The sequence below is a fragment of the Cricetulus griseus genome, chromosome 5 (assembly GCF_003668045.3).
Source record: "Cricetulus griseus strain 17A/GY chromosome 5, alternate assembly CriGri-PICRH-1.0, whole genome shotgun sequence".
Classification (NCBI taxonomy): domain Eukaryota; kingdom Metazoa; phylum Chordata; class Mammalia; order Rodentia; family Cricetidae; genus Cricetulus; species Cricetulus griseus.
In genome coordinates this window covers 58,291,875-58,314,478 of record NC_048598.1, presented here as the reverse complement: position 1 = coordinate 58,314,478, position 22,604 = coordinate 58,291,875, and the positions used below count along the sequence as shown (strand labels likewise).

At 45.4% G+C, this 22,604-nt stretch overlaps 1 protein-coding gene across 1 annotated transcript; it reads left to right on the top strand.

Annotated features, from left to right (window-relative positions):
- Positions 1-10,016: 10,016 nt before the first annotated feature.
- Positions 10,017-17,340, top strand: CUNH1orf116 (chromosome unknown C1orf116 homolog). Its single transcript, XM_035445776.1, has 3 exons — positions 10,017-10,562; positions 13,733-13,910; positions 15,050-17,340. The coding sequence occupies exons 1-3, from the start codon at positions 10,458-10,460 to the stop codon at positions 16,552-16,554; spliced, it is 1,788 nt and encodes a 595-aa protein (XP_035301667.1). The 5' UTR covers positions 10,017-10,457; the 3' UTR covers positions 16,555-17,340.
- The last annotated feature ends 5,264 nt before the right edge of the window (positions 17,341-22,604 follow it).

The following is a 22,604-nucleotide window of genomic DNA, read 5'->3' as shown; positions in this document are numbered from 1 at the left end:
TCATTGTATTCTCAGCTCCCAGAAATGAATGAATGTGAATAAATGAAGTCAGGATCTAAGGAAATAGACATTGACCTTGATGTTTGTTGTAGAGTGACTAAAAGGACATAAAAGCATTCCAGTGAATCGTTGTATCTTTGTCTCAAAAGAATTTTATTAGCTCTTACTGAAGAGTCCAAGAGCTTTCATATGACTAGAACCAGAGCTTCAAATAAAGTGCCTCTTAAAAACATATCCTCATTGTTGTGGAAATTTCTAAATACTAGAAACAGAAGGGCCCAAAATGGAGAGTCAGAAATACTTTGGAGGCTTTTCAACAGCAATACTGGAAGCTAACAGATGGTAACTTATAACTGTATGCAGCCACTCAATCAAGTACAGGGATGAAAATAAACTTATTTTCAGACTTAGAGGGTTTCAAGCATTTGTCCTTAGGAAATTAATAGAAACTGCTCTGCCAAAAGAAGATGGCTAACACAAGAAAGAAAGTCTGCCCTCCACCTCCACATGACTCAACAGGGAAGGGCTCTCTCCCGGCTATTGCTGAGGATAACAAAATGACAGCCATTGCCCAGCTTACAGAACAATCTTCCCCAAACTGATGCAGCTCTGAAGTCTGAGGGAAATTTCCTTCAGAATGACTTTGATAGAAAATATAATGTGTATGTGAGTGTACTGAGAAGGAATTTACATAACAGAGGGGTGAAGGGTATAGAGATACATAGAAAAGGAAAAATGACCATATTATATCTAATAGCTCAACTGTCAACATTTGTGGAATAATAGGAAACTGTGTGTGTGTGTGTGTGTGTGTGTGTGTGTGTGTGAGAGAGAGAGAGAGAGAGAGAGAGAGAGAGAGAGAGAGAGAGAGAGAGAATGGGAGTAAGAATGTGGCATAGATGTGATAGGAACAGTACTGTTTAAAAAAACAAAGCCATCTTCTTGCTCAATAGAAAGAAGATATCCATACCCAACCTGTAAACAGAAATCCCAAATTCCCATAGCAGGTGGGCTAGAGAAACTTCCAAAAAGAAACGGAAGAATCTAATCCTGTAAAACTACTTAGCAATTAAGCAATGTCAGAAACTAAAGGCCACTTTAGTATACAGCTTAGTTTCCATTTATATCAGGCTTAGTAAGGCTCATACTTTGATGAAAGCTTGGTGGTTTAATAGCTATGACCTATTCTAGAGTTTATAGCCAAATTATACTCTTCTGAATCCATTCCTAGTTATTCCTTATTTAAAATCAGCTCTTCATTCCCCAGGCTGTACTTGAACTGTAAAACTTTCTGCCCATATCTTAGACGTCACACTTAGAGCCCAAGCACACATCCCCATGCACACATCCCCATGAAGACAGAGGGCACCAAGTGTATCCTGAGAATAAAGAAAACAATTTTCCTTTAAGAGAAAAGGAAGAAGGACCCTGAACAGTGTGGTGTGCTTTGAGTGTGAAGAGTTTGGATGGAGGCCCATAACTGTTGTGCAATCTGACTTTGTAAGGAACAGCAAGGAGACAACATTATTTATTTTGATTTAAAGTCAGTGTGGATATGTGTGCATATACATCTGCCCATACTTGGGTCACTTGAGTGACTGCCTCACTCACTGAGTCAGGCTGACTGACTTTAACTTAATGGAGGTCACTGTACTACAACAGTGTACCAGCAGAGACAAGGACTATGGAAACAGAGTCCTGGAAGCTCATCTATAATTGGGTGTCAGAATCAGACCATCCAACAGGAATTCATCCAACTGTCACCAGTGCCTCTCCAAACACCAATGGCCTACATGAACCATCAAGCGTTATCAAAGGTCGCTCTGACTTGGGAGTCTTCCCTCATCTGTAGTCCAGGCCACCTTCTTCATTCACTGGGAACCTTTGAGGTTCATATTTTTTCAAACAAAAAGGAAAGCAAAGCAAAACCATGCTCAATCCCAGGGAAAATAATTAAGGAAATGTAGAGCAAGAAACACCAGAGTTAGGATAGTACTTTATTTCAAGCAGGACGTATGTGTGCTTGGAGGGATGGGGAGAGGAGCCGAGGCTTATAGGTAACTTCAGCTATAATGTTAATGTTTTATAACTGAGTAGCAGTCAGTAGGTGCTGTGCCCGGGTGCCTAAAACATGTATTTCTCAAGACAAGTGTCTAGGGTGAAAGAGAAAAGGATTGTTTTATTTAAAAATCACCTACCTGAGAAAAGGTAGGGGACCCTCCCTATTATTCTAATTTTATTGTAAGTTGAAAAATTGACTGTTGGAGGTCTTTTTGGAGATTCATTAAATTTTTGCTTGTATTTTAAGCAAATACTTAAATTACTCAACTTTATAAACCTGGATCAAATACAGTGACCTCAGTCATGGGTAAAGCTCCATTTACAGTGACTTGATATGGAGGTCCCTTCCTGTTTTCTCAGTATTATGACATCATATATGTTTGATGATGTATTAGAAACAGAGGTCATAGCCCTGAAGACTTCAGTCCATCTGTGATCCATATGATGTTAACAGGGTACCGAGTTGTCCCAAAGCTTTCTCAGATTTCCTTCTACATTATTCCTCATCTTGGCCCCAGGACAAGTAGTTCTTATTTCCCTCCCATCTGTGAACACAGAGGAAAGATGGAAACCAAGTGTTATCCTAGAAAACATATAAACATATGAAAGTAAGAAATGAAATAAGAATGAAACCAATTGTTAGAATCAAGTATGCAAATTATCTTTGTGCTTAATGCTTCCCACTGGGGATTTTTTCCCAAAATACAGGCAGACTGGGCTCATACTGGTGATTGTCAGTTTGACTGTATAGGAAATAAAAGATTAGGTCCACCTTCAATAGGAGCTGAATTCAGAGCTCTGCAGTCCACATGAGCATGAAGCACTAGGCCCTCTCTTCCCTAGCTGCCCACTGATGCCTGCTTGTCTGGAAAGGCATAGACAGTGTGCCACCATAGTGGAGCCCCCCCCCAACAGAAAATGAGACCTTCTCAAGCCCCATTTGATAAGGCTTTGCATCCCAAAACAATAGAACCAGGAGTTTGGGAGGAGTCTGTTGGAAGAGAACAAAGATGATAACTCTCTGGGTACCAGCATATAGGAAAAAGACAGCCATGATTTCTCAAAATCAGGAACTTTAAAAAAACACTGTTTCCTGCCAAAAATGCCTAGTCTCTTGGAATTGTTATTGCCGGGTAAGGGTCTTGCTTCTTGAATGAGGATCTAAAATCATCTGGGAAGCATGCCTCTGGCATACCTGTGAGGTTTTATCTAGATTAGGTTAACTGAGTTGGGAATACCCCCCCAACACACACACACACACACACACACACACACACACACACACACACACACACACACACACACACACACTCTCTCTCTAAATGCTGGCAGGATGATTCCATGGACTGGGGTCCTGGGTGGCTGAATAAAGAGAAAGGATGTTGACCACTAGTATTTAGCCTCTGTGAATTGTGCATAGTAACCCAGCACACAGCTTACACTGAGCAATCCTTGCATGATTGATTCTAAATTTCCTTTTTGCCCTTTTACTGCCAGCAAGTGAAATACACTTAAAGTTGGTAGTTCTAGAGATAAGCTACATTTAGGGCAATAAGGCAGTGTGTGAGCGGAAGTCCGGTCTGGCATGAGTGGCATCTGCACCTGGAGGGAGATTTCTTCCCGGAAGCAGGAGATTCCTTGGCCCACTTTCCTCTCCCATATACACACCAAACTTTTCCCCACAAAAGAAGTACTTGCTAGGCTGGTGGGTGGCTGACTTGACTTGTGTTTAATGTTCATTGCCACCTTCTCTGAGCAGCCAAAAGGGACCAGAGACCCAAATGGCAGAGTTCAAGTTCTTTCTGTTTGTTATAGGTTTTGTTGTTGTTGTTTGTCTTGTTTTAATCCAGAAAAAAAGGAAAAAAAAAATGGGGGGACTTCCTAGAGGAGGAAGTTTGCTTTATTTCCCCAGAAAGAAAAAGGCCAGGACGGCTCTCAGCAAGCGGGTGACCCAGCTACATCGCTAACCTTGAGATTCCCGAACCTCCTCTGGATATGAAACTGTCTATGGCTGAAAGTTAGAAAAGCTGGCTACAAAACTAGCAACCAGAATGTTAGCCTGAAGAATACTTTCAGCTTCAAGTGGAGAAAGGTTGGTCTAAACAGGAAACCCGGTTCTCAGCAGGCCGATAGAAATGCATAGTGCCCAGCCAGACTGCTGAGTTCCTTTCAAGAAAGAAAATCTAGCACCGTTGGTCTGCTTCCACCCGGCCAAACTTGCTCTCTTTCCACTCTCAGCTCGAACCAGCTCCTGCCCTGTCCCCTTTTTTAAAAAAGCTCTCTATTGGCTCTAAGCCAAAAAAGGGGCGGGGGCAGGGAGCCGAAGGTGATTGGGCAAGTCCTCCCTGACTGAACAGCTGGAATGAGGAGTAGGGAAGAAAGCTAGGATTGGCTGAGCGTCAGCAGCAGGGTGTGTCCATGCAGCACAGATGAAGCTTTTACCTGTCTAGGTAAGTCAGGAGGAGGTCAAGAGAAGAAAATAGTAGGAGAGCTGCGGGCGGAGAGACAAGCCGCCTCCATCTCTGCCCTTTGGAATAAAAGGGCCTTCCTTTCTTCTCTTCAGACCCCAACCCAGAAAAGGTGAGTCAATTACTAACCAATCCTTGATTATTCTGCAGCAAGGTAAGGGATCTTAAGGGAAGGCGACAGAGTTGTGCTGGGGAGTGCTGCAAGAGTGTCCCTTTACATCCAGACAACCCGGGCTTTTCATCTCTGTTGCTCAAGTCTCTTGATCAGCCTAAGATTAAGCCAGATGAGATTTTTTTTTCTAGAGTTGAAGTATTTTTAAGGAGGACTAGGGAACATCTCTTCCATTTTACTTATTTAAGTTACAAGAGCATATTGTACAAACAGAAATCAGAGCCAGGCATGCTGGTGTGCACCTATAATCATAGTACTCAGAAGGCCGAGGCTGGAGGATGGAAAGTATGAAGCCAGGTTGCTGGGCTATACAGCAAGTTCCAGGCCAGCCTATCACACCTGGCAAGACCTGTGTCAAAGGAAAGAAAAAAAAAAAAAAAACTTTGTTTAGAATTTGTAAATTTCCATCTCTGAGCAACTAAGACCAAGTGGTGATTTTGAAAGAGAGTAAGTGGATAATTGGAGCAGCCGGAGTCAAAATGGTGGGGAAGGCCCTGCAGTGAACCAGGTACCTTAGTTCTCTATTAGGTTTGTAAAAGGAACTTCTCCCATGGCCCCGTGTCTATCTTTATTTAAGTAAAGGGTGCAGCATGTGTTAGTAGATAATGGTGCCCTCTGTGCAGATATGTAAAGTCTGAACTGAGCTAGCTTGTTTGCAGTGGGAATTGAGGTTTGGAAATGGTGAGAAAACTCCAGCTCAGGCTAGCATTTCATCTTTGGAAAAACCCACAGATAATCTAGCTCCGATCAAGTTCACTTAGGGTCTACTAGTTAAATCTCTGAGTTTGCCTGTTACTAGATGTAGACCCCGGGAAACAGAAAGTTACTTGGCCATGCTGTGCCTCAGCCACATTTCATTTCATCTCAGCATACCGAGCCTTACCAGACTGCCAAGTGGCACTCAGGCCAAGATGATGCGGCAACAAAGTCCTTAGACAGGAGAACCAGAGTCGGGTGGAGGTTTTGCTTCGAGCTCCTTCAAGTGTCCCAGCTGACAAAATAGAGCAGCAGGTACACCTGCCTAAGGAAGCGGGTGTAGCAGTCCAGCCAGAAAATCAGCTCTCTCTCGTCATCATGGGTGGCCACATGCAGCTGCTAACTTGACCTCTGGCCTTCGGCAGAGAATAGAGGACGTGAAAAGACATCAGGACATAGCCCTAGAGCAGTGGGTCTCAACCTAGTGCTGCGACCCTCTAATATAGTTCCTCATGTCTTGGTGACCCTCCAAACCATAAAATTATTTTCATTGCTACTTCATAACTGTAATTGTGCTACTGTTATGAGTCGTAACATAACTATTTTTTTTTCTTTGAGACAGAGGTTTGCCAAAGGGGTTGTGAGACATAGGTTGAGAACCACTGCCCTGGATGAATATATTAAGTTTCCCGTCCTAAAGGCTGGAGCTTCCAATGTTAACTCCCCCTACCCCAATGAGTCAGCCCGTTTAACTCACTGCCTGAAGACTATCATAGGAGGCAGACATCAGCAGAAAGAGTCCCAGGGGTCACCTGCAATGTCTAACAGGGCTCTTCTGTACCTATGGTATTCTACCAAGCCCCTCCCACAAAGCTCTGGTAAAAGAGAGACTAACATTGTCCAAATGGTACCAATTTCAGTCTTTGTGGTGTTTTTATTCTGTTTTCCGGTTATTCTCCAGTCAAGGCTCAGGCTGAGTCAGCGGAAAACAGAGCCCCTTGCTGATGGACAGCCTTCCTCTGTGACTCTGGGCTGAGTTCTTAGGAGATAGGAGGGCATGCTCATGGGACAGGATGTTGAGGAGGCCTGAATCTGTTCAGAAGATCTGATTCAGATGGCCTAGAATGGCACTCCAGCCCTCTCCACACCCACTGCTTCAGATGCCAGGGCTCCGGGTGCCATTTATTTACTCTCTTGCAAGGCTTAGCTAGTATCAGAGAAGTAGTTAATATTTAATGTGTCTTTGGATAGGTGGCCCTGACTATAGGCTGTGCACATTTCTTAGCTTGTTCCCTTTACCCTTGAGTCTCCAAAAGAGGTCAAGGGTGAAAAGATACCAAACTCTCACCTTGACTGCTTTGCTTGTTTCCCAGGTTTCTTATCAGGCAGAAATGCCTAGAGTTTCGATTGCTACCCTGATACAGCCCACAAGTTTCAAGGTTATATAAATTCAGTAGAAGGAAACAGCACATCTAGGTTAGGCCAGGCCAGGAATGGAGAGTAGTAGGAGAATGTACTTTTTTTTTTTTTTTTTTTTTTTTTTCCGAGACAGGGTTTCTCTGTGTAACAGCTCTGGCTATCCTGAAACTCACAGAGATCCGCCTGCCTCTGCCTCCCAAGGGCTGGGATGAAAGGCATGTGCCACCTAAGAAGGAACATTTTCTGCTCGGTCTGAGTCAGAAGACTGGGTGTGGAGACAGGGCTCCAGGAGCTGGGCACTTGCTCATTCTGAGATTAAGTGGCACCGACAGCATCACCTGCCACTGCATTTAGTACTGTTTCTTTGCTGTTTACTTTATCCTGCTGTTGTCAGGATAACCAAGTGACCTAGAAATACAAAGCTTAACCAGATAATGCACAGGCTTAAAGGGAAGGGGATCTTTGGACTTTTGGTGGCAGAATGGCTAATGACCCTTAGAGTCATTCCTACTTTATTTAGGAATTTGGGAAGACCCCTAGCTTTCTCAGCTGTGAAAGGAAGAAAACATTGCCAGATTCCCCTGAAGATCCTATGAGCATGTCTGAGAGCACTTTGAGGGGCCAGCATGTAGATGGTGTGAGGCAGAGCTATGCCCACTGTAGCTGTAAGGTTGCTTCTGGTGTAGGAATGAGAGAGAGTGCAGTGGGCATTCCTCCCTGGGAGGAACCAGAAGCCAGATACCCACAGCACAGCCTGAGGAACATAGGAGGGAAGAAAGGTAGTAATTTTCTCTGAAAGTAATAGGCACCACCTCACCCATTTGGAGAAAATATTACATTAATTGTATTGAGTCATCTTAGATATTTAATACTCGTTAAACTTGGAAAACTGGAGCCAAAAATTGCCCATGAATCCACACCGACTCCTTGAAAATATTGTTGTTTTTTTGTTTTGGGGGTGTTTTTTTGTTTTTGTTTTGGGTTTTCTTTGTTTTTTTTTTTTTTTTTTTTTTTTTGTCTTTTACAGTGCCTATTGGGTGCTCACAAATGCTAATCTAAACAAACATTCTGCAAAGTCTCCTGAGCCACTTGCTCTATGAGAAATAAAATACTATGGAAAAGCTTACAGTGGTGGGCCAAGAAGAGCCTCCATCCACGTAACTCACCCAATAGACTTATTCAGACAGCATTGCTTTTTTTAATTGAGTTAGCTCTTTGACAGTTTCATACATGTGTATAATTTATTCCGGTGGCTGTCTCCCACATCCTTCCTCCCTGTCCTCCTGCCCCATCACCCTTTCTTCCTCCATACCTGTCCCTTTCCCTCTCTCCCAGATTCATGACTTGGAACTTTGCTGTGTGGCCCATTTAGTTTATCTAGGGCCATCTTTGTGACCAGTGGTGGGATCACCAGGGTATACATGGAATTCACTCTCTCCTTTCCCTGAATCTATCCCTAGGAAATAGTTCAGCAGTGAGGGGTAGGGCGCCCTGAGTCCCTCCTCCATCCTTGCTTGGTTGTTGGTGGGCCCATTCTTGTGCAGACCCAGGGCAGTCTTCAGAAGTTGTTGAGAGGTCATGATTACATGGATATGCTATGCCTAGATGGTGACATCACACACACACACACACACACACACACACACACACACACACACACTCACACACTCACACGCCTGTGTGCTGCATTTCTGACTCTTTCAGTCTTTCTACCCACTCTTCCACAATATTCCCAGAGCCTTGGTGGGGACAGTATGAATGCCTTGTTTAGGACTGAGCACCCAACTGTTGCCTACACTTAGCACTATGTGCAGACATGTTTCTGCACATAGCAGTTTTGAGTGCTTCTGCAGAATGTTAGGAATTGACTCTGTACCTGGATAATCACTAAAGAAATGCAAAGCTAGGATGGCTAAACTCAGTCTACAAGGGTTCTTGAGTGTCTGTTTCTTTGAGTTTGGGATGTTGAGGAACTGACCTGGTGGAGAAATCCCAGAGCTACCCCACCCACCATTGATTAGCATGGGGCTTCTTTGTTGTCCCTTCTCTTTTGGGCCCCACTCATCTCCTAAGAGGCTGTGAATCCTATGTGTCTGACTCGGGATCCTGTCTTTTTCTCTCCCAAGCATCTTGCCCCATTTATGGGTCTCTCCTAAGCAAAGGAGTAGCCTTGTGAGGCCTTGCCTGACTCTTGCCAGCATGACCAGGTTGGAAGACCTAACTGAACCCAAAGCTGACATTGGCACTGCAGCAACTATTGGCAGAGGAATATGTACCCTGGCACCTAAGCCCCAAGTCCCCAGATCTCCAATAAAACATTCTGTCCCAGGACAATTTACCTTCTATTAGGAGAGTAGCAGAAATGATTAAAACATAGTATAGTGTTACAAGCAAAATATGAATCTGAGTCATATAAAATTTATTGTAATTCTAGCTCTCCCTTAACTTTCTGTTTAAAAATCTTTCAGATTTTCATTTTCCATAAAAAGAGTTACTCTTGCCCTGCCCTGGTCTGGTGGGCTATTTCCCACAAACAGATGTGAAAGAAAGAAACCCTTAGGAAGTTTAGTGGCAGCGACGAGGTGGCTTTTTGTTTGTGTTTGGTTTTTGCTATTGCTGTTGCCACAATGAACTTGGACTATTTCTCCCCATAGAAGCTGGGTTTAGAGAGGATCTACACTGGACATTTTTTCTCCTTCATTTGACGTAGTCCAGGGAACTTCACTGCGAATGCATAAATGGCAGAATGCAAGTGTTAACGTGAGGGAAATGGGACTGCTCTCAACCATTGCAGGTGCCCTGTTCATATGGCCGAGGGCAGAAAGATGACAAGTCAGCCTTCTTGGTGGCAGTGTCATATTTATGATATTATTAACAGTGATTGCAACTGACATTATTGGGCATATACTGTACTACATAGGCTATTCCATTTTTCTATTCTCATAATGACTAAGAAGTACATTATTAAGGGCCCTGTTCCTTCTCTCAAGCCTGTAATACCCCATTTAGACAGAACCCTTCTCTCCAAAACTCTTGTTCCCAGTGCTTGGGTTTAATTTGATCTGAGGTGGATTTTTATAAGAACAATAGTATCTGCTACCAACAGAGCTGTGTGTCCTAACTAGCCTCTCATTTAATCCTTGCATTAATCATATTTAACAAGTAATTCATCTAAATGCAAATCACTAAGTGGTTCAACTGGGTTTTGAGCCCAGAACCCAAGCCCTCAACCTTGTAATAGGTATTGGTTTTTATAATGAAATTACAATTCAAACTCCTTGCTTCATAAAAGAAAAAATAAAAAGCAGCTAAGAGGAAGACCAGAACCTCTTTTCTGACTAGCCTGCATCTCTGCTCCCTGAATCCATCTTCCTGAATGCATTTGAGCTAGCTTATGTGTCCCTCCATGCAGACTGAGGGTGGAGTTCAGACATGACCGGTCCATGGCTCCCTTCCAACTCTGTGCTTGCTTGGTATCTTGCTGCCATGAAACCCCAGGGCCTGAGCAGTGCTTTGTAGAAGCCTCTGCTCACACGTGGCTTTGATTGTTCTCTTTTCAGGCCCAGCTTGGGACATTCTTCACTTCCATTCACTTCCCCTCTGGGAGCCCCTTTCACCACCCCTGCGCCTTGCTTCAGGCGATGCCCAAGAGGGAGCTTTGGCCAGCAGGGCCTTGCTCAGAACTTGTGACCCACATCGGCAGCTGTGACAGCATGATGAGCACCACCTCCACCCACTCTGGATCTGTATGTACTCTCTCCCTCTTGCAGCCTGGCCTGCTCTGCATACCTGCCCCACCCCACCTCGCCCTGCCCTGCTGTGCCGCCCACCGTCATTCTCTGCACCTTCTCTTTCATCTTCTTCACCAGGGACTGAATCACTGGATTCTTGCTGCTTCTGAGTCAGCTCTGGTTCTATAGAGAATTGGGTGGGACAACCTCAGAGAGCAATAGGATCAATACCCAACCACCCACGTTTTCATTAGATTAAAGGGCTTAGGTGGGGAAAGGAGCAGGCGCTTAGGTCGTGGTGGAAACTGGAAGGTAGATTTCTATCGAACATGAACTCTTAGAATCCTCTGCAATGAGGATAGCACGGCTTCCATTTTCCACAAAAAGCGAAGGAAATGGAGTAGTTGGGAGCCTTATGGAGCTGAACGAATCCAGATTCCCTCCTCAGAAGCCAGACTACCTTGGGCATATCACCGATTTCTCTATGCTTCAGTCTCCTCGGTTTGGGGTTGTTTGTTTGTTTGTGGTTGAGACCCTGGCTTGTGGTCTCACTGTGTTACCCTGGCTAGGCTGGCATTCGCTATTTCAACCAGGCTGGCCTTGAACAGAGAACCACCTGCCTCTGACTCCCAAGTTCTGGAATTGAAGGTGTGCACCACCATGCTGAGCTAGTCTCAGTTTTAAAATGGGGAAAATGTCAACACCTAATCATAATGGCTCTTGGAGGGAGTAATAAGTTGTGCTTGTTGCATGACTTTTCCTGGGGAGGCTTGACAGAACACAGGCAGACCAGAGATTGTTCCTAATATGGAGACTTACTTACAGGAGCATTGGTGACACTGAGCATGGGTGACAGCTTAAAACCTACATCCCCGTAGCTCCCTGTAACCAACTAACTTACAGATAGTCTCCCTTCCCCTCTCTCAATCTCTCAATATCTCTCTCTCCATCTCTGCCTGCATCTCTGTCTGCAAATGTCTACTGCCTACGAAACCATGTGAATATTGGAGCTTTCTGAACTCCCTAAGCAGTCTAAGTTTGTCAGTCATCTTTCATAAGCTTCCCCAAAGGGAGTGTCTGGGGTTAGAGGACAGCTAAGCAGCATTAAATAGCATTTAGAAAGCTAGGGCTAGGGTGCTGCCCAGCAGTAAACTGATTACCTAGTGTGGACAAGCCCTGGGTTCTATCCCCACTGCCTCATAAAATAAGAGAAAATAAAAGCTATTCTTTCAGAGTATATTGACACACACCAAGTCTCAACACCTGGAAAGCTAAGATAGAGAGTTCATGTTCTCCACCAGCTTGTGCTATATTGTAAAGCTTTGTCTAAACAAAAAAGGTTTATGAAATGGCTCAGAAGATAGAGGTAGAGTTTCTAGTGTCAGAATTCACAGGGCACAAAGAAGAAACTGACTCTTGCATGTTTCCTACTGACCTCTATACACTCAGTAGAACACACATGCCCACAAACACACACATGCAAAAGAAATAAACATTTAACATAATAAGATAAATAAAGCACTTACCATTTACCTCTATTCAGAAAATAAATGGCCCTCTATGGACAGAGATAGAACCATCCACAATCACAATGCTTAGCTGTTTGTGAGGGCATGTAATAAGCTGTTTTTTTTTCTGGACATGATTTTAAATTCTAAGTGTTATAAGGTTAGGGTGAAGGAGTAAATATGCCTTCCATTCAAATGTAAGAATTCCTTTGCTGTTTATCATTGTAACAAAGGGTTTGAACTTTATTGTCCTAAAAAGTTTGTGAGAATTTAGACTGTGGCTGGAGACACAGCTCAGGGGAAGTGTTTGCCCTGCAAGCACTAAGACCTGGGTTAGATCCCCAAAAACCACAAAAAAACACAGTGAATACGAGGTGGAGAGAGGTGAATCAAGAATTCCAGGCTATCCTCAGCAAATTTAGGACTAGCATAGGCTACATGAGACCATCTCAAAGAAAAGGAAAGAAGAAGCTGGGTAGCAGCAGTGCACACCTTTAATCCCAGCACTCATGAGGCAGAGGTAGATGGATCTCTGAGTTTGAGTCCAGCCTGGTCTAAAGAGTGATTTCCAGGACAGCCAGGGATTACACAGAAAACCCCTGTTTTAAAAAAAAAACAAAAGGGGGGGGGATCAAAGAAAAAAAAAGGATTATAAAACGTTTCTAACAAATGTTAGTATTTACTCTATTTAGTGGGTTGGTTGGTTGGTTGGTCGGTTGATTTGGAGACAGAGTCATGCTGGAACTCAGTAGTGAGCCCACCTACCTGGATGGCTAGTTAATAAGTTTCATTATAAAAAAGGTAGAGCAGAAAAGGCAAAGTGCTTCAAGTATATGCAAATTTTCCTTTTGACATGAGAGGCTGGGAACACAAAGATGGCATCCTATTTCTGACTGGTAGAAACCAGCATGAATAGTCACATTCCATCGGATAATCTATAAAGGAAAAATCCAGAAGGCAGTGATGAAGACCTTTATTCAAGTAACTCCAAGAGCTGTGTGGGGGACTCTCCCTTGTTATGCAGGCCCAGTCAACTGACAGGTGACTTTAAGGGCAGGCAAGACTGGGGCTGGGGCCGGGGTATTTAACAGCCTCTTTGCCACTCTCCAAGTTATTTCTAGGACTATCTGGCAACCTTCCCCAGCAATCTTGGTGAGTCTAGACAGTAACCAGAAGAGGAGTGGAAGCTCAGACCAAGTGTCACATATCCCCATAGTTGCTTGTGGTTTTTACCTAGCTGCTGGTGGCACTGGCCTGCCAGGTGGCTGCTGAGAGGTGGCAAAAGTTCTTTGCAACGTTAAAGGAGATACAGCTGAGTTTTAGCCCATACATGTTGTTGCCCATACAATTCACAATTAGATGGCAGACAAACTGGTAGAGATATTGTGTAAGATCACGTGGAACTGGAATGAAAACCTGGGCTGCTTCCGGTCTGGGCCACTTCTTCCTGCTGAGGACTAAGCAATAGGAAGTCCCCTTGCCACCTGCCTACCTAGCCTTCAGAACTGGGTCCTGGCAGGCTTTAGCCTGCCAATCCTCCTTGGGCCTACTGTTGCAGAAAGCAGCTTCACTGGTTGGCAGAGCAGAACCAGGGCAAGTTTGCCAGCTTTGTAGTATTCTTTGCCTGTAGCAGGCTGAGTCTCGGGCCCCACACCTCACAATTCCTTCTCCCTGCAGAGTGACAGCAGCTACGACTTCCTGTCTGCTGAAGAGAAGGAGTGTCTGCTCTTCCTGGAGAAGACCATTGGCTCACTGGAGGCCGAGGCTGACAGTGGACTGTCCACGGATGAGTCAGAGCCAGCCACCAGTCCTCGAAGCTTCCGAGCACTGCCCATCACCCAGCAGGCTCCCCAGGGTAAGAGACTGTCTAGGGAGGCAGAACTCAGAAATGTCTCCTGAACGCTTCCCACCTTGTTTGCCCTCTGCTGCAAGCTCCTAGGCAGAAAGAGGCCTGCAAACTCCTAGCCAGACTAAAACCTCCTCTGCAGAGGGGAGAGGGACTTCTGAGAAGTCAGCTTCTGGTGACTTTCTATGAAGTAACAGAGGCCTAGGAGGGGAAGGGGTTTGTCTAGCTCCCTTCCTGTCAGGGAAGAACCCAAGAAGAGATGTGATACTGGCATGTAGGGAGGAGTCAGGGAGGCCTAAGTAATTGGCCCAGCAGAGAATGATTCAGCATAGGGAGCTAATCTGAGGGACACAGAGAACAAGACTGTGGAAGATAAGAGAGGCGTGTATTGAAGCAGCAGGTGGTACCTTGAGGCCCCTGTTAAGAGACAGTAGTAGAGTTCCAATTCAGTCGAAAAGGACGGAATGGCATACAGGTGTTAGGGGATGTGTCCCAGGGTAAACAGACAACATTGTTACTATCAGTTACTATCAGTTTATTCATTCAGTAAATACTTACAAATATTTACCATAGCCTTGGACCCTCCATTTAGTTAAGAGTAGAAACGGAAACTTCATGTACCCTGAGGCTAATTCACTGAGCCTAGTGGACCTAACATACCTGGCAAGATCACTAGGCAAGATAACCATGTCACTCACTGGTACAAGGCACTACAATCACAGAATCTTCCAGCTCTCACAGAAAGTGAAAGGAGAAGGCCAAAGCATGTCAAGTTGACAACAGAAGCTTCCCCTGGGCTCAGTTACCTGGGATCCATAAGCTAGCACAAAGACCATCTCCAAGACTCTCCCTGACTTGGGTGAATGAATAGAAGTCAGGGAGAGCCTGAGTTAAGGCTTTGAAGCAACTCAGAAGTGATGTCTTCCAACCAATCAGTCCCCAATCAAAAGAACCTGTCATTTTTGATCTACTAGTCTACATGATCTCCAGAAAACGGTGCTGCCTTGTTAAAAGCAGGCAAAGTCAAACAAATCCCATTCATGGCGGGGGGGGGGGGGGGGGAGGCGCGAGTATGTGCTTTCTGCTCAGTAGCAAAATTCTCTCTGTGTGTGTTGACTCTTTCCCCCTGTTCTTTCTAATCCCCACAGGAAACCCAGAGGTGACAGACATTCAGCAAGTGCCATCACCAAAGAGAGTGCCCCAGTCTTCGGGTCCTCCTGAATCACCCAGTCTGGGCCTCAGATCTGGTTCCTACAGCCTTCCCAGAAACCTCCACCTTGGCAGAAGCCAGAACCTCAGGGAAAGTGCCACCCAGACTAACAGCCACGGCTCTCAAACACCCGGAGTGTACTTAGCAGAGCCTGAGAAAGCGCAGACCAGCCAGACCACTAAGCCCTTCCAGTCACCGGCCCCATCCCAGGAGACTACCCTTGATCTGAACACAGTTCTCATTCCCCCACCAGAGGCTTTTCAGGACATTAGGCCAAAGCAAAGTAGGGAAGAGAGCCCACTTAAAGAGCTAGGAGAGAAGAGATACACACCACAGGCCCATAGTCTGGTCAGCTTGCAGAAGAAAGAGCCTTCAGAAACTATGTCCCATAAAGCCACCGAGAAAGGCTGGACAGAAGGTCCACAGCAGCCACAGCTGCCTCCTACCCAGTCATCTCAGAACACAAGAGCTGAAGAGGCTCTCCTACCATCAGGGGTCAAGCCAAACACCCAACAGGCTCCCCTCACAGCCTCAAAGGCCCGTAGGCTGCCTCCTAACATTGTATTGAAAAGCAGCAGAAGCAGTTTCCACAGCCATCCCCAGAACTGGCTGTCAAATCACACTGAGGCTACAGACTCTGGGCCTGTCCCTTCTTCCCTGCAGGAACAAAAGAAAGCCCGCAGAGAGGCTCTGGAAAAACTAGGGCTGCCCCAGGACCAAGATGATCCCAGCCTTCTTGTAAATAAACATACCAGTACCCTCAAAGTCAAGGAGGCTCAGGCTCAGAGCCCTTCCCAGGCCCTGGCCACGGTTCAGCAAGCATCTCCAGCTCTGGCCCCAGAGGCTGCTTCTGCTGCAGGGAAAACTTCCCCAGTGAAGGCTGTGACCTCTTCAGGCAAGAGTTGGATTCATGCCCAGGAAACCCCTCCAGGGAAGGTTGCAGCTGCCAAGTCTATGCCCATTCCTGTCCCTAAGACCTCAAAGGCAAACAGTTCCCTGACACAGCCCAAGCCTGATCCACTGCTGACCCTGCAGGAAAGTAGCATCCCTGGCCTGAGACAGATAAACTTCAAGTCCAATACCCTGGAGCGCTCAGGCGTGGGATTGAGCAGCTATCTCTTGGCAGCTGAGGAAGACACCAAATGCCAAACCAGCACATCTCTAGGAAAGAGTCCCACCTTGGACAAAGTTTCACCCAGCGTCTTGCGTAATTCCCGGCCCCGGCCTGCCTCATTGGGCATGGCAAAGGACTTTACAGAAATTCAGGGGGGCAAGTTGGTTGGCCTAGGGCAGGGCCAACACTCCCAGCAACTGTCCTTCAAGGGACAGAGCCATGACAAGCTTCCTCGACCTGCCTGTGTCAGTGTCAAGATAACCCCCAAGGGCATTCCCGATGGACACAGGAGGGAGGCTCTAAAGAAGCTGGGACTGCTGAAGGAGTAGCTAGGCCACTGGCATAGCCAGCATCAACGCACCAGAAGAGACTGGCTCTACCTAGAGCCTTTGCAGCCTCCAGCTCAGGACTGGCATCTTCTCTGTCTGAGGTGAAGAAGGAAGAGACTTGAGGCCAGGCATATGTCTGTACTCAGAGCAGTTGTGCTGTTGAGCACTTGCATAGATCACTCTAACAATGAGTCAGTCGCACAGGACAGGGAGGGAGAAGGAGAGAGAGAGAGAGAGAGAGAGAGAGAGAGAGAGAGAGAGAGAGAGAGAGAGAGAAGCCTTACATATCACTGACACTATTTATACAACACAAGGAGTCACTGTTCAGAACTCTGTTCTTGGTTGAGATTTTACAAGTGTAAAGTTCAGCCTGTCCCAGAACTGAGTGGAGAAGAGTGGCCAAACCTGAGAAGTAAAGTCTAATGAACCAAAAGAGGTAGAGAACGTAAAAAGATGGACGACATTGTGCATGTGACTATGGTCAAATGAACTATGGCATGAGTCTCCACAGTAAATGGAGACTGGCTCATATCTGCCATGCCTCTCTCTCTCAGGGTCTTCTGGAAATGGCCTGAGGCCAGGAGGAACTGGTTAAGTATCTCTTTACCCACTGCCTTTCCCTGTGGTTTCTTGAAGGGTAGGACATTCCCTGTCTCTAGATCTCATAGTTCACTGATAGCAGGGGGCACTCACTGCTGTGAGAAAGCTGAGCAAAGAACCACATCACAAACTCCTCCATTTCTACCTGGGAAACTCCACAATAATAAACTGTGACATGGCGTGTGACTCTGGAGTCCCTGTTATTCCTGCTTTCTGTCTCCATGCCTGGTTGCAGAACAGGTCAACACTGAGCTGGAAGCTCAGCCCAGTGGCTTATAAATACAGAGTTGTTCCTGAACTTTTCCCTACTATTCAAAAGTCTTCAGGTTTCCTGGGAGCTGGAGAGGTGCCTCCATGGTTAAGAGTATGTAAGGTTCTTTCAGAGGGCCAAAGTTCAATTCCCAGCACTTACTTACAACTGCCGATAACTCCAGTTCCAGCTCCAGGGGATCCAACACCCTCTTCTTGTCTCCAAGGGCTCCTGCACTCACTCGCACATAATCACACGCAGACACACACTCATGTAACTTAAAAAAAAAAAAATGAGTTTTTTCTTTTAAGAACGTTTCAGATTCCCTCAGTTCCAAAGATGGAAACCCAGCATACACAGACTGTTGGAATGGAGGGAAATCTTAGAAAAGCTCCCTCCAGGGCCGGAGAAAGGAGGTGCTGCCTGGGATCATGCTGCCACTTAGTAACACAGCTGAAGCTGACCTTGGAACTTGAAATACACACATGAGACAGCTCACCAAATGCAGTTGTCATGTTGGTCAGATTGCCGCTCCATACTGCCGTCACTGCCTCCTTAGCCAGTGGCCTTGTATCTTGTCACTATCAGAGACTCAGCCTCAGGCCCTTCAGAATTCTAAAGGATCTTCCAAAACACCGGGATGAATATTTGGAAGAAATTGTGATGCTGTTTATTTTTTTTTTCTTTAACAAGAGAATATAACTCATTCTTAACAATTCAGAACAATTCTTCCAAATTTGCCAACAAGTTACATATGTATTAAATGAAATGGGTAAGCCTTGTGGCCTAAATAACCAGGCATGGCCAAACACGACCCTCCTTTCCTTACAGTAGTATATCTTGTGATGACTTTGAGCCAGTGGTCGTGGAGATGCCCAGAAGGGAGGAGCAGGTGAGTGATTGCTGCTGGGAAGATGCCTTTCAGTCCTCTGGTCGTCTCTGGTCTGGGTCCTTAGGGACCCATTGATGTCAAAGATTGACTTCTGAGATGGTTAGGATTAAGGGTAACAAATGCCTCCACCCTATCATGGTATGTGGGGTGTGGGTGTGACAGTTTCTGTATGCTGCACTGTTTACACACGCCCACATACTCACACACCCAACCGTCTGCTACCTGGTTCCCAGCTCCAGGTGAAGATCTGATCTCTCGGAGTTGGTGAGGACTCCCACATTGGCCAGGCTCTATCGTGCATTACAGGCTCTGCAAAGGCAGAAGGCCAATTCCAGAGTACTAACTTGATATGCTCTGTGTATTTCCAGACACAAGCTGGTTCCCTGTTCATTCATTGCATGATTAAGAGAGAGCCATGAGTTACACCTCAATTGATACTGAGGCTTAGTGGGAGTCTAGGACATCACGAGGCTGACTTGGTCCTGGTCAGAAGTGCCGCCTGCACCATCTCCACCCACAAGAAAGGGAAGTAGGCACTCACACTTACCAGAGCCATGTACAGCCTGCCTCTGCCTCTCTTCATCTTCACCACAGTTCCACCATTCTCTTAGTGTGAACAACTCCTTTCTGTTTTATTTGAAGATTCATGCTTCCCCATATGCTTGTCCTTCCTGCTTTAAAGAGCTGAGGAGAGCCTGAGGTAAACGTTTGCCACACCAGCATGCGGATCTGAGTTCAATTCCCTGCACTCACCAAAAATCAAAAAGAACAACAGCAACAACAACAAAAACAGGCATAGTGATACATGCTTATAATCTCAGTTCCAGAGAGACAGGGGCAGGAGGATTTCTGGGGCTTTCTTTTTCTTTCTTTTTTTTGGGGGGGGGATTTTCAAGGCTGGGTTTCTCTGTGGCTTTGGAGACTGTCCTGGAACTAGCTCTTGTAGACCAGGCTGGTCTCGAATTCACAGAGATCCGCCTGCCTCTGCCTCCCGAGTGCTGGGATTAAAGGCGTGCACCACCACCACCCAGCTTTCTGGGGCTTTTTAAGAGATCCTGTCCCCAAACTCAAGTTGAAAACCTCCTCGTACACCCATATGTTCTCTTTCTGTCTCTGTCTCTGTCGATCTCTCTCTCTCTCCCTTTCCCCCCTCTCACACACAAGGCAGGGCAAACAGGATGTTTTTTAGAATGCAAGAGTATCAATCCAAACTTGGCCATCTTTATTTTGAAGAGGAGCAGAAAGGTCCAGTGAGGACATCCATCTCCCCAAAGGTGAGGCTACACCCAGCTGATCCAACTGGTCTATCCTCTTGTAGTCAGATAGGAAGGAGTTCCCTTCATCATCTTACACTGGCGGAGTGGGAGTTGGGAATGGGTTAAGAGCTGCTCCTCTTTTTCAGTCATTGTAAAACCTTACGTATGATATTAATGGCCAAACTGACTGCTCTAATTTCACTCGGATCTTAAATGTCTGTCATAGCCAACCGGGGAGTCTTGCTGCTGCTACGTGCCAGCCATCTTCCAAATATAGATGTAAGCTTCCCCAAGCCTGGCACAGTGGACTTTATGCCCCCTAGATGTTTGGATGGCTGCCTCTCTGAGACACCACTCATGTGCTACCGTGGGAACACTACACTGTGATTCCAAAGAGGCGAAGCAGGCCTACGTGCCATCTTACACTGCAGTCTGGACAGGCCCACTCACCTCTGTGCATCCCCACAGGGGAAGTACAGTTTGGCAGAAGCCATCCTATGACCTGTGGGGTGGGCAGTTGTGCAAGCATTGGTATGTGTTTTATGGCAGGAAGGGCAGGTTTAAGATGGGGAGTGCAGGCGCTCACTGATGTGCTGAGTTTGACCTGGAAGTTAATGGTGAAGATATGTGGGTGCCCGAAGGCATCCCTCTCCCTTCCATGGCTTCCATGGCTGTCTGTGTGAGCAGAAAAATCATACAGTCAGAATGTGAAGCTTCAGTCTCATAGACCCATGACGGGCAGGTGAAATCATGTCCATCTCCATCATTCTATGCAGGATTGCAGATGTAACGCTTCTCTGAACCTTTTGTCTTTGAGTGACTTCGGGGCAGGCAAACCCATGCTCAAAGTTAATATTCATTTTAGACCAATCAAGTAACCCTAGGGTGTGCTTCCTAATCTTATCGTTTTCATAAGTGCGGACGTACTACCGGCTGTTTAAGGTCATTAGGATAAATAGAGCACACTCCTAGGCACACTGTAGCAGCTCAGGAAATCACAGTGTTGCCTTTTAGATGGAAATTCCTCTTTCTCAGGGAAGACACAAGGTTGGAAGCCAAGTGCTCAGGTAATTGAATTCTGCAAGGAACTTGCAATATATGAAGTCCAAAGTAGTCCTGTCTTCTTTGGCTCACCCTCCAGGTGATACAACTGTGCCCACATTTTGTTTCCTGGAGTTGGAAAAGGAAAATATCTGCTTGAATCTGATATTTATGTCTTGTCGAGACTGAGCCTGATGCTCTCTGCTTCTGAATTCTCAAAACCAGCTTCCTTGCTTGCCAATATTAAACTGTCAGTGACCAGACTGTCAGCTTCTTCATGTTCCTGCTAACTTATGCCCCAGTAAGGAAGTGTGCCCAAACAAGAGATAGAAGCTAAAAATGTTTCGAGATTCCTGGAACACTTCATAAAACTAAGATTAGCATCTCCCTGGCGCAAATCAGCTGTTAGTTTGGGAGACAGAAGAGGTGCATGTGATGAGCTCTCTCACTCTTTCTGGTATCGGGATCCTATGGATTACAGGAGCAGGCATCTCCATCACAGTCGTCACTGGCACTGAGCTCACCCGTGAGTTAAAGACAGGTAGCATTCTAGACTGTCATTCTCTTGCCTATTACCTAGCAGGATCTTCATCCTTATTGCCCATCTGCCAAGGATAGAGCTCAAAATAATGGACCAGTGAATTTCTGTCTTGCTCATAAATGGGGTAGGAGAAGCAGACTCGGTCCATTACAGCACTGAAATATATCTGCTTTTTCACATTGTCAATCTGCTTCCAGTCCCTGCCTACCCAGAAACCAGGAGGATATTTGTCCCATTGCACTACTTTCCACTGTAAGAAAGGGATACCTGAGAAAACACACCCATATTTGTACTTGGTCTATGCAAAAGAAAGTACAAGAGCAAACTAAAAACTGATATGATTGATTTTTTGGTTTTTTTCTTCTTCTTTTCTTTTTATATCACCTATTACCTACAGAGATCAGGCAGGGAAGCCATGGAAATAAAGGAGAGTGGGAATGGAGAGAAGGGAATTCACTGATGTGTTTTTTTACGTAGTTCAAACTTGAAAGCCTTGGTAACATTTCACACAGTCATCAGATAACAAGCAGGCAAACCAACACATATTGTGTGGGTAGAGGGAGAAGTATAATCCAAAATGGACTACAAATAGAAGACAATAATGTAACTGTGCTGAGAATCATATCAAGGGTCAGGGACAAGAAAGGAAACTAAAGTAAGAAGTTGGTCTAGGGAAATTGCTCAGTGGGTAAAAGCACTCTCTCTGCAAGCATGAGAACCCAAGTTCAAATCCCGAACACCCAAATAAAATAGTCAGTGTCTGTAACCCACAGCATTTGGGGTTGAAGAAGCAAGTAGATCCTGAGAGCCAGCAAACTTCTAATTCAGCAAGAGGCCCTGTCTCAAAGAAATAAGGTGGAAAGTACCACATTATTGTACCGGGGCACACCCACACCCACACCCTAGCAAACACAAACTCAAGCATGCACACACACATGAGTATACACACACATGAGAATACACACATGAGTGTACACATAGACACACACACACAACACACACACACACACACACACACGAATGTAAATACATATACACCATATTTTGACTATGCTTTTTTTTTCAAAAAAGGACAGACACTATTTCAAAAATGTGTGTCTTATGTTTATCTATTAGGATTTTCAAAGTACTTCCTGTGTACTACAGGAATGAGTAAGTGACTATTTTATGAATAAAGAAGTCAAATTTATTACTGCTGGGGGAGGGGGCTAGAAATTCTAAAACTGAGACTAGAATGAACCCTGTGAACTGGTGTGGAGTTGGAGGCAATCGTTAATTTGTGGGTAGGTAGGAGACATACAGACAGGTGGACACATGATAGTTAATTATAGACAAAGACATGTGTACACATGCATTTGGACAGCTTTCCTAGCTCTCTCGCTTGAAATAATCTGGGAACAGAAAGGATCTCCCCTGGGGCTGTGAGCATATCTAACACCCAAACCTTAATTTCTCAATACCATTTCCTAC

Coding starts and splice junctions, on each gene's coding strand:
- CUNH1orf116 (XM_035445776.1), top strand. CDS start 10,458: ATGCCCAAGAGGGAGCTTTGGCCAGCAGGGCCTTGCTCAGAACTTGTG. Junction 10,563..13,732: donor CCTCCACCCACTCTGGATCT/GTATGTACTCTC, acceptor TTCTCCCTGCAG/AGTGACAGCAGCTACGACTT. Junction 13,911..15,049: donor CACCCAGCAGGCTCCCCAGG/GTAAGAGACTGT, acceptor TAATCCCCACAG/GAAACCCAGAGGTGACAGAC.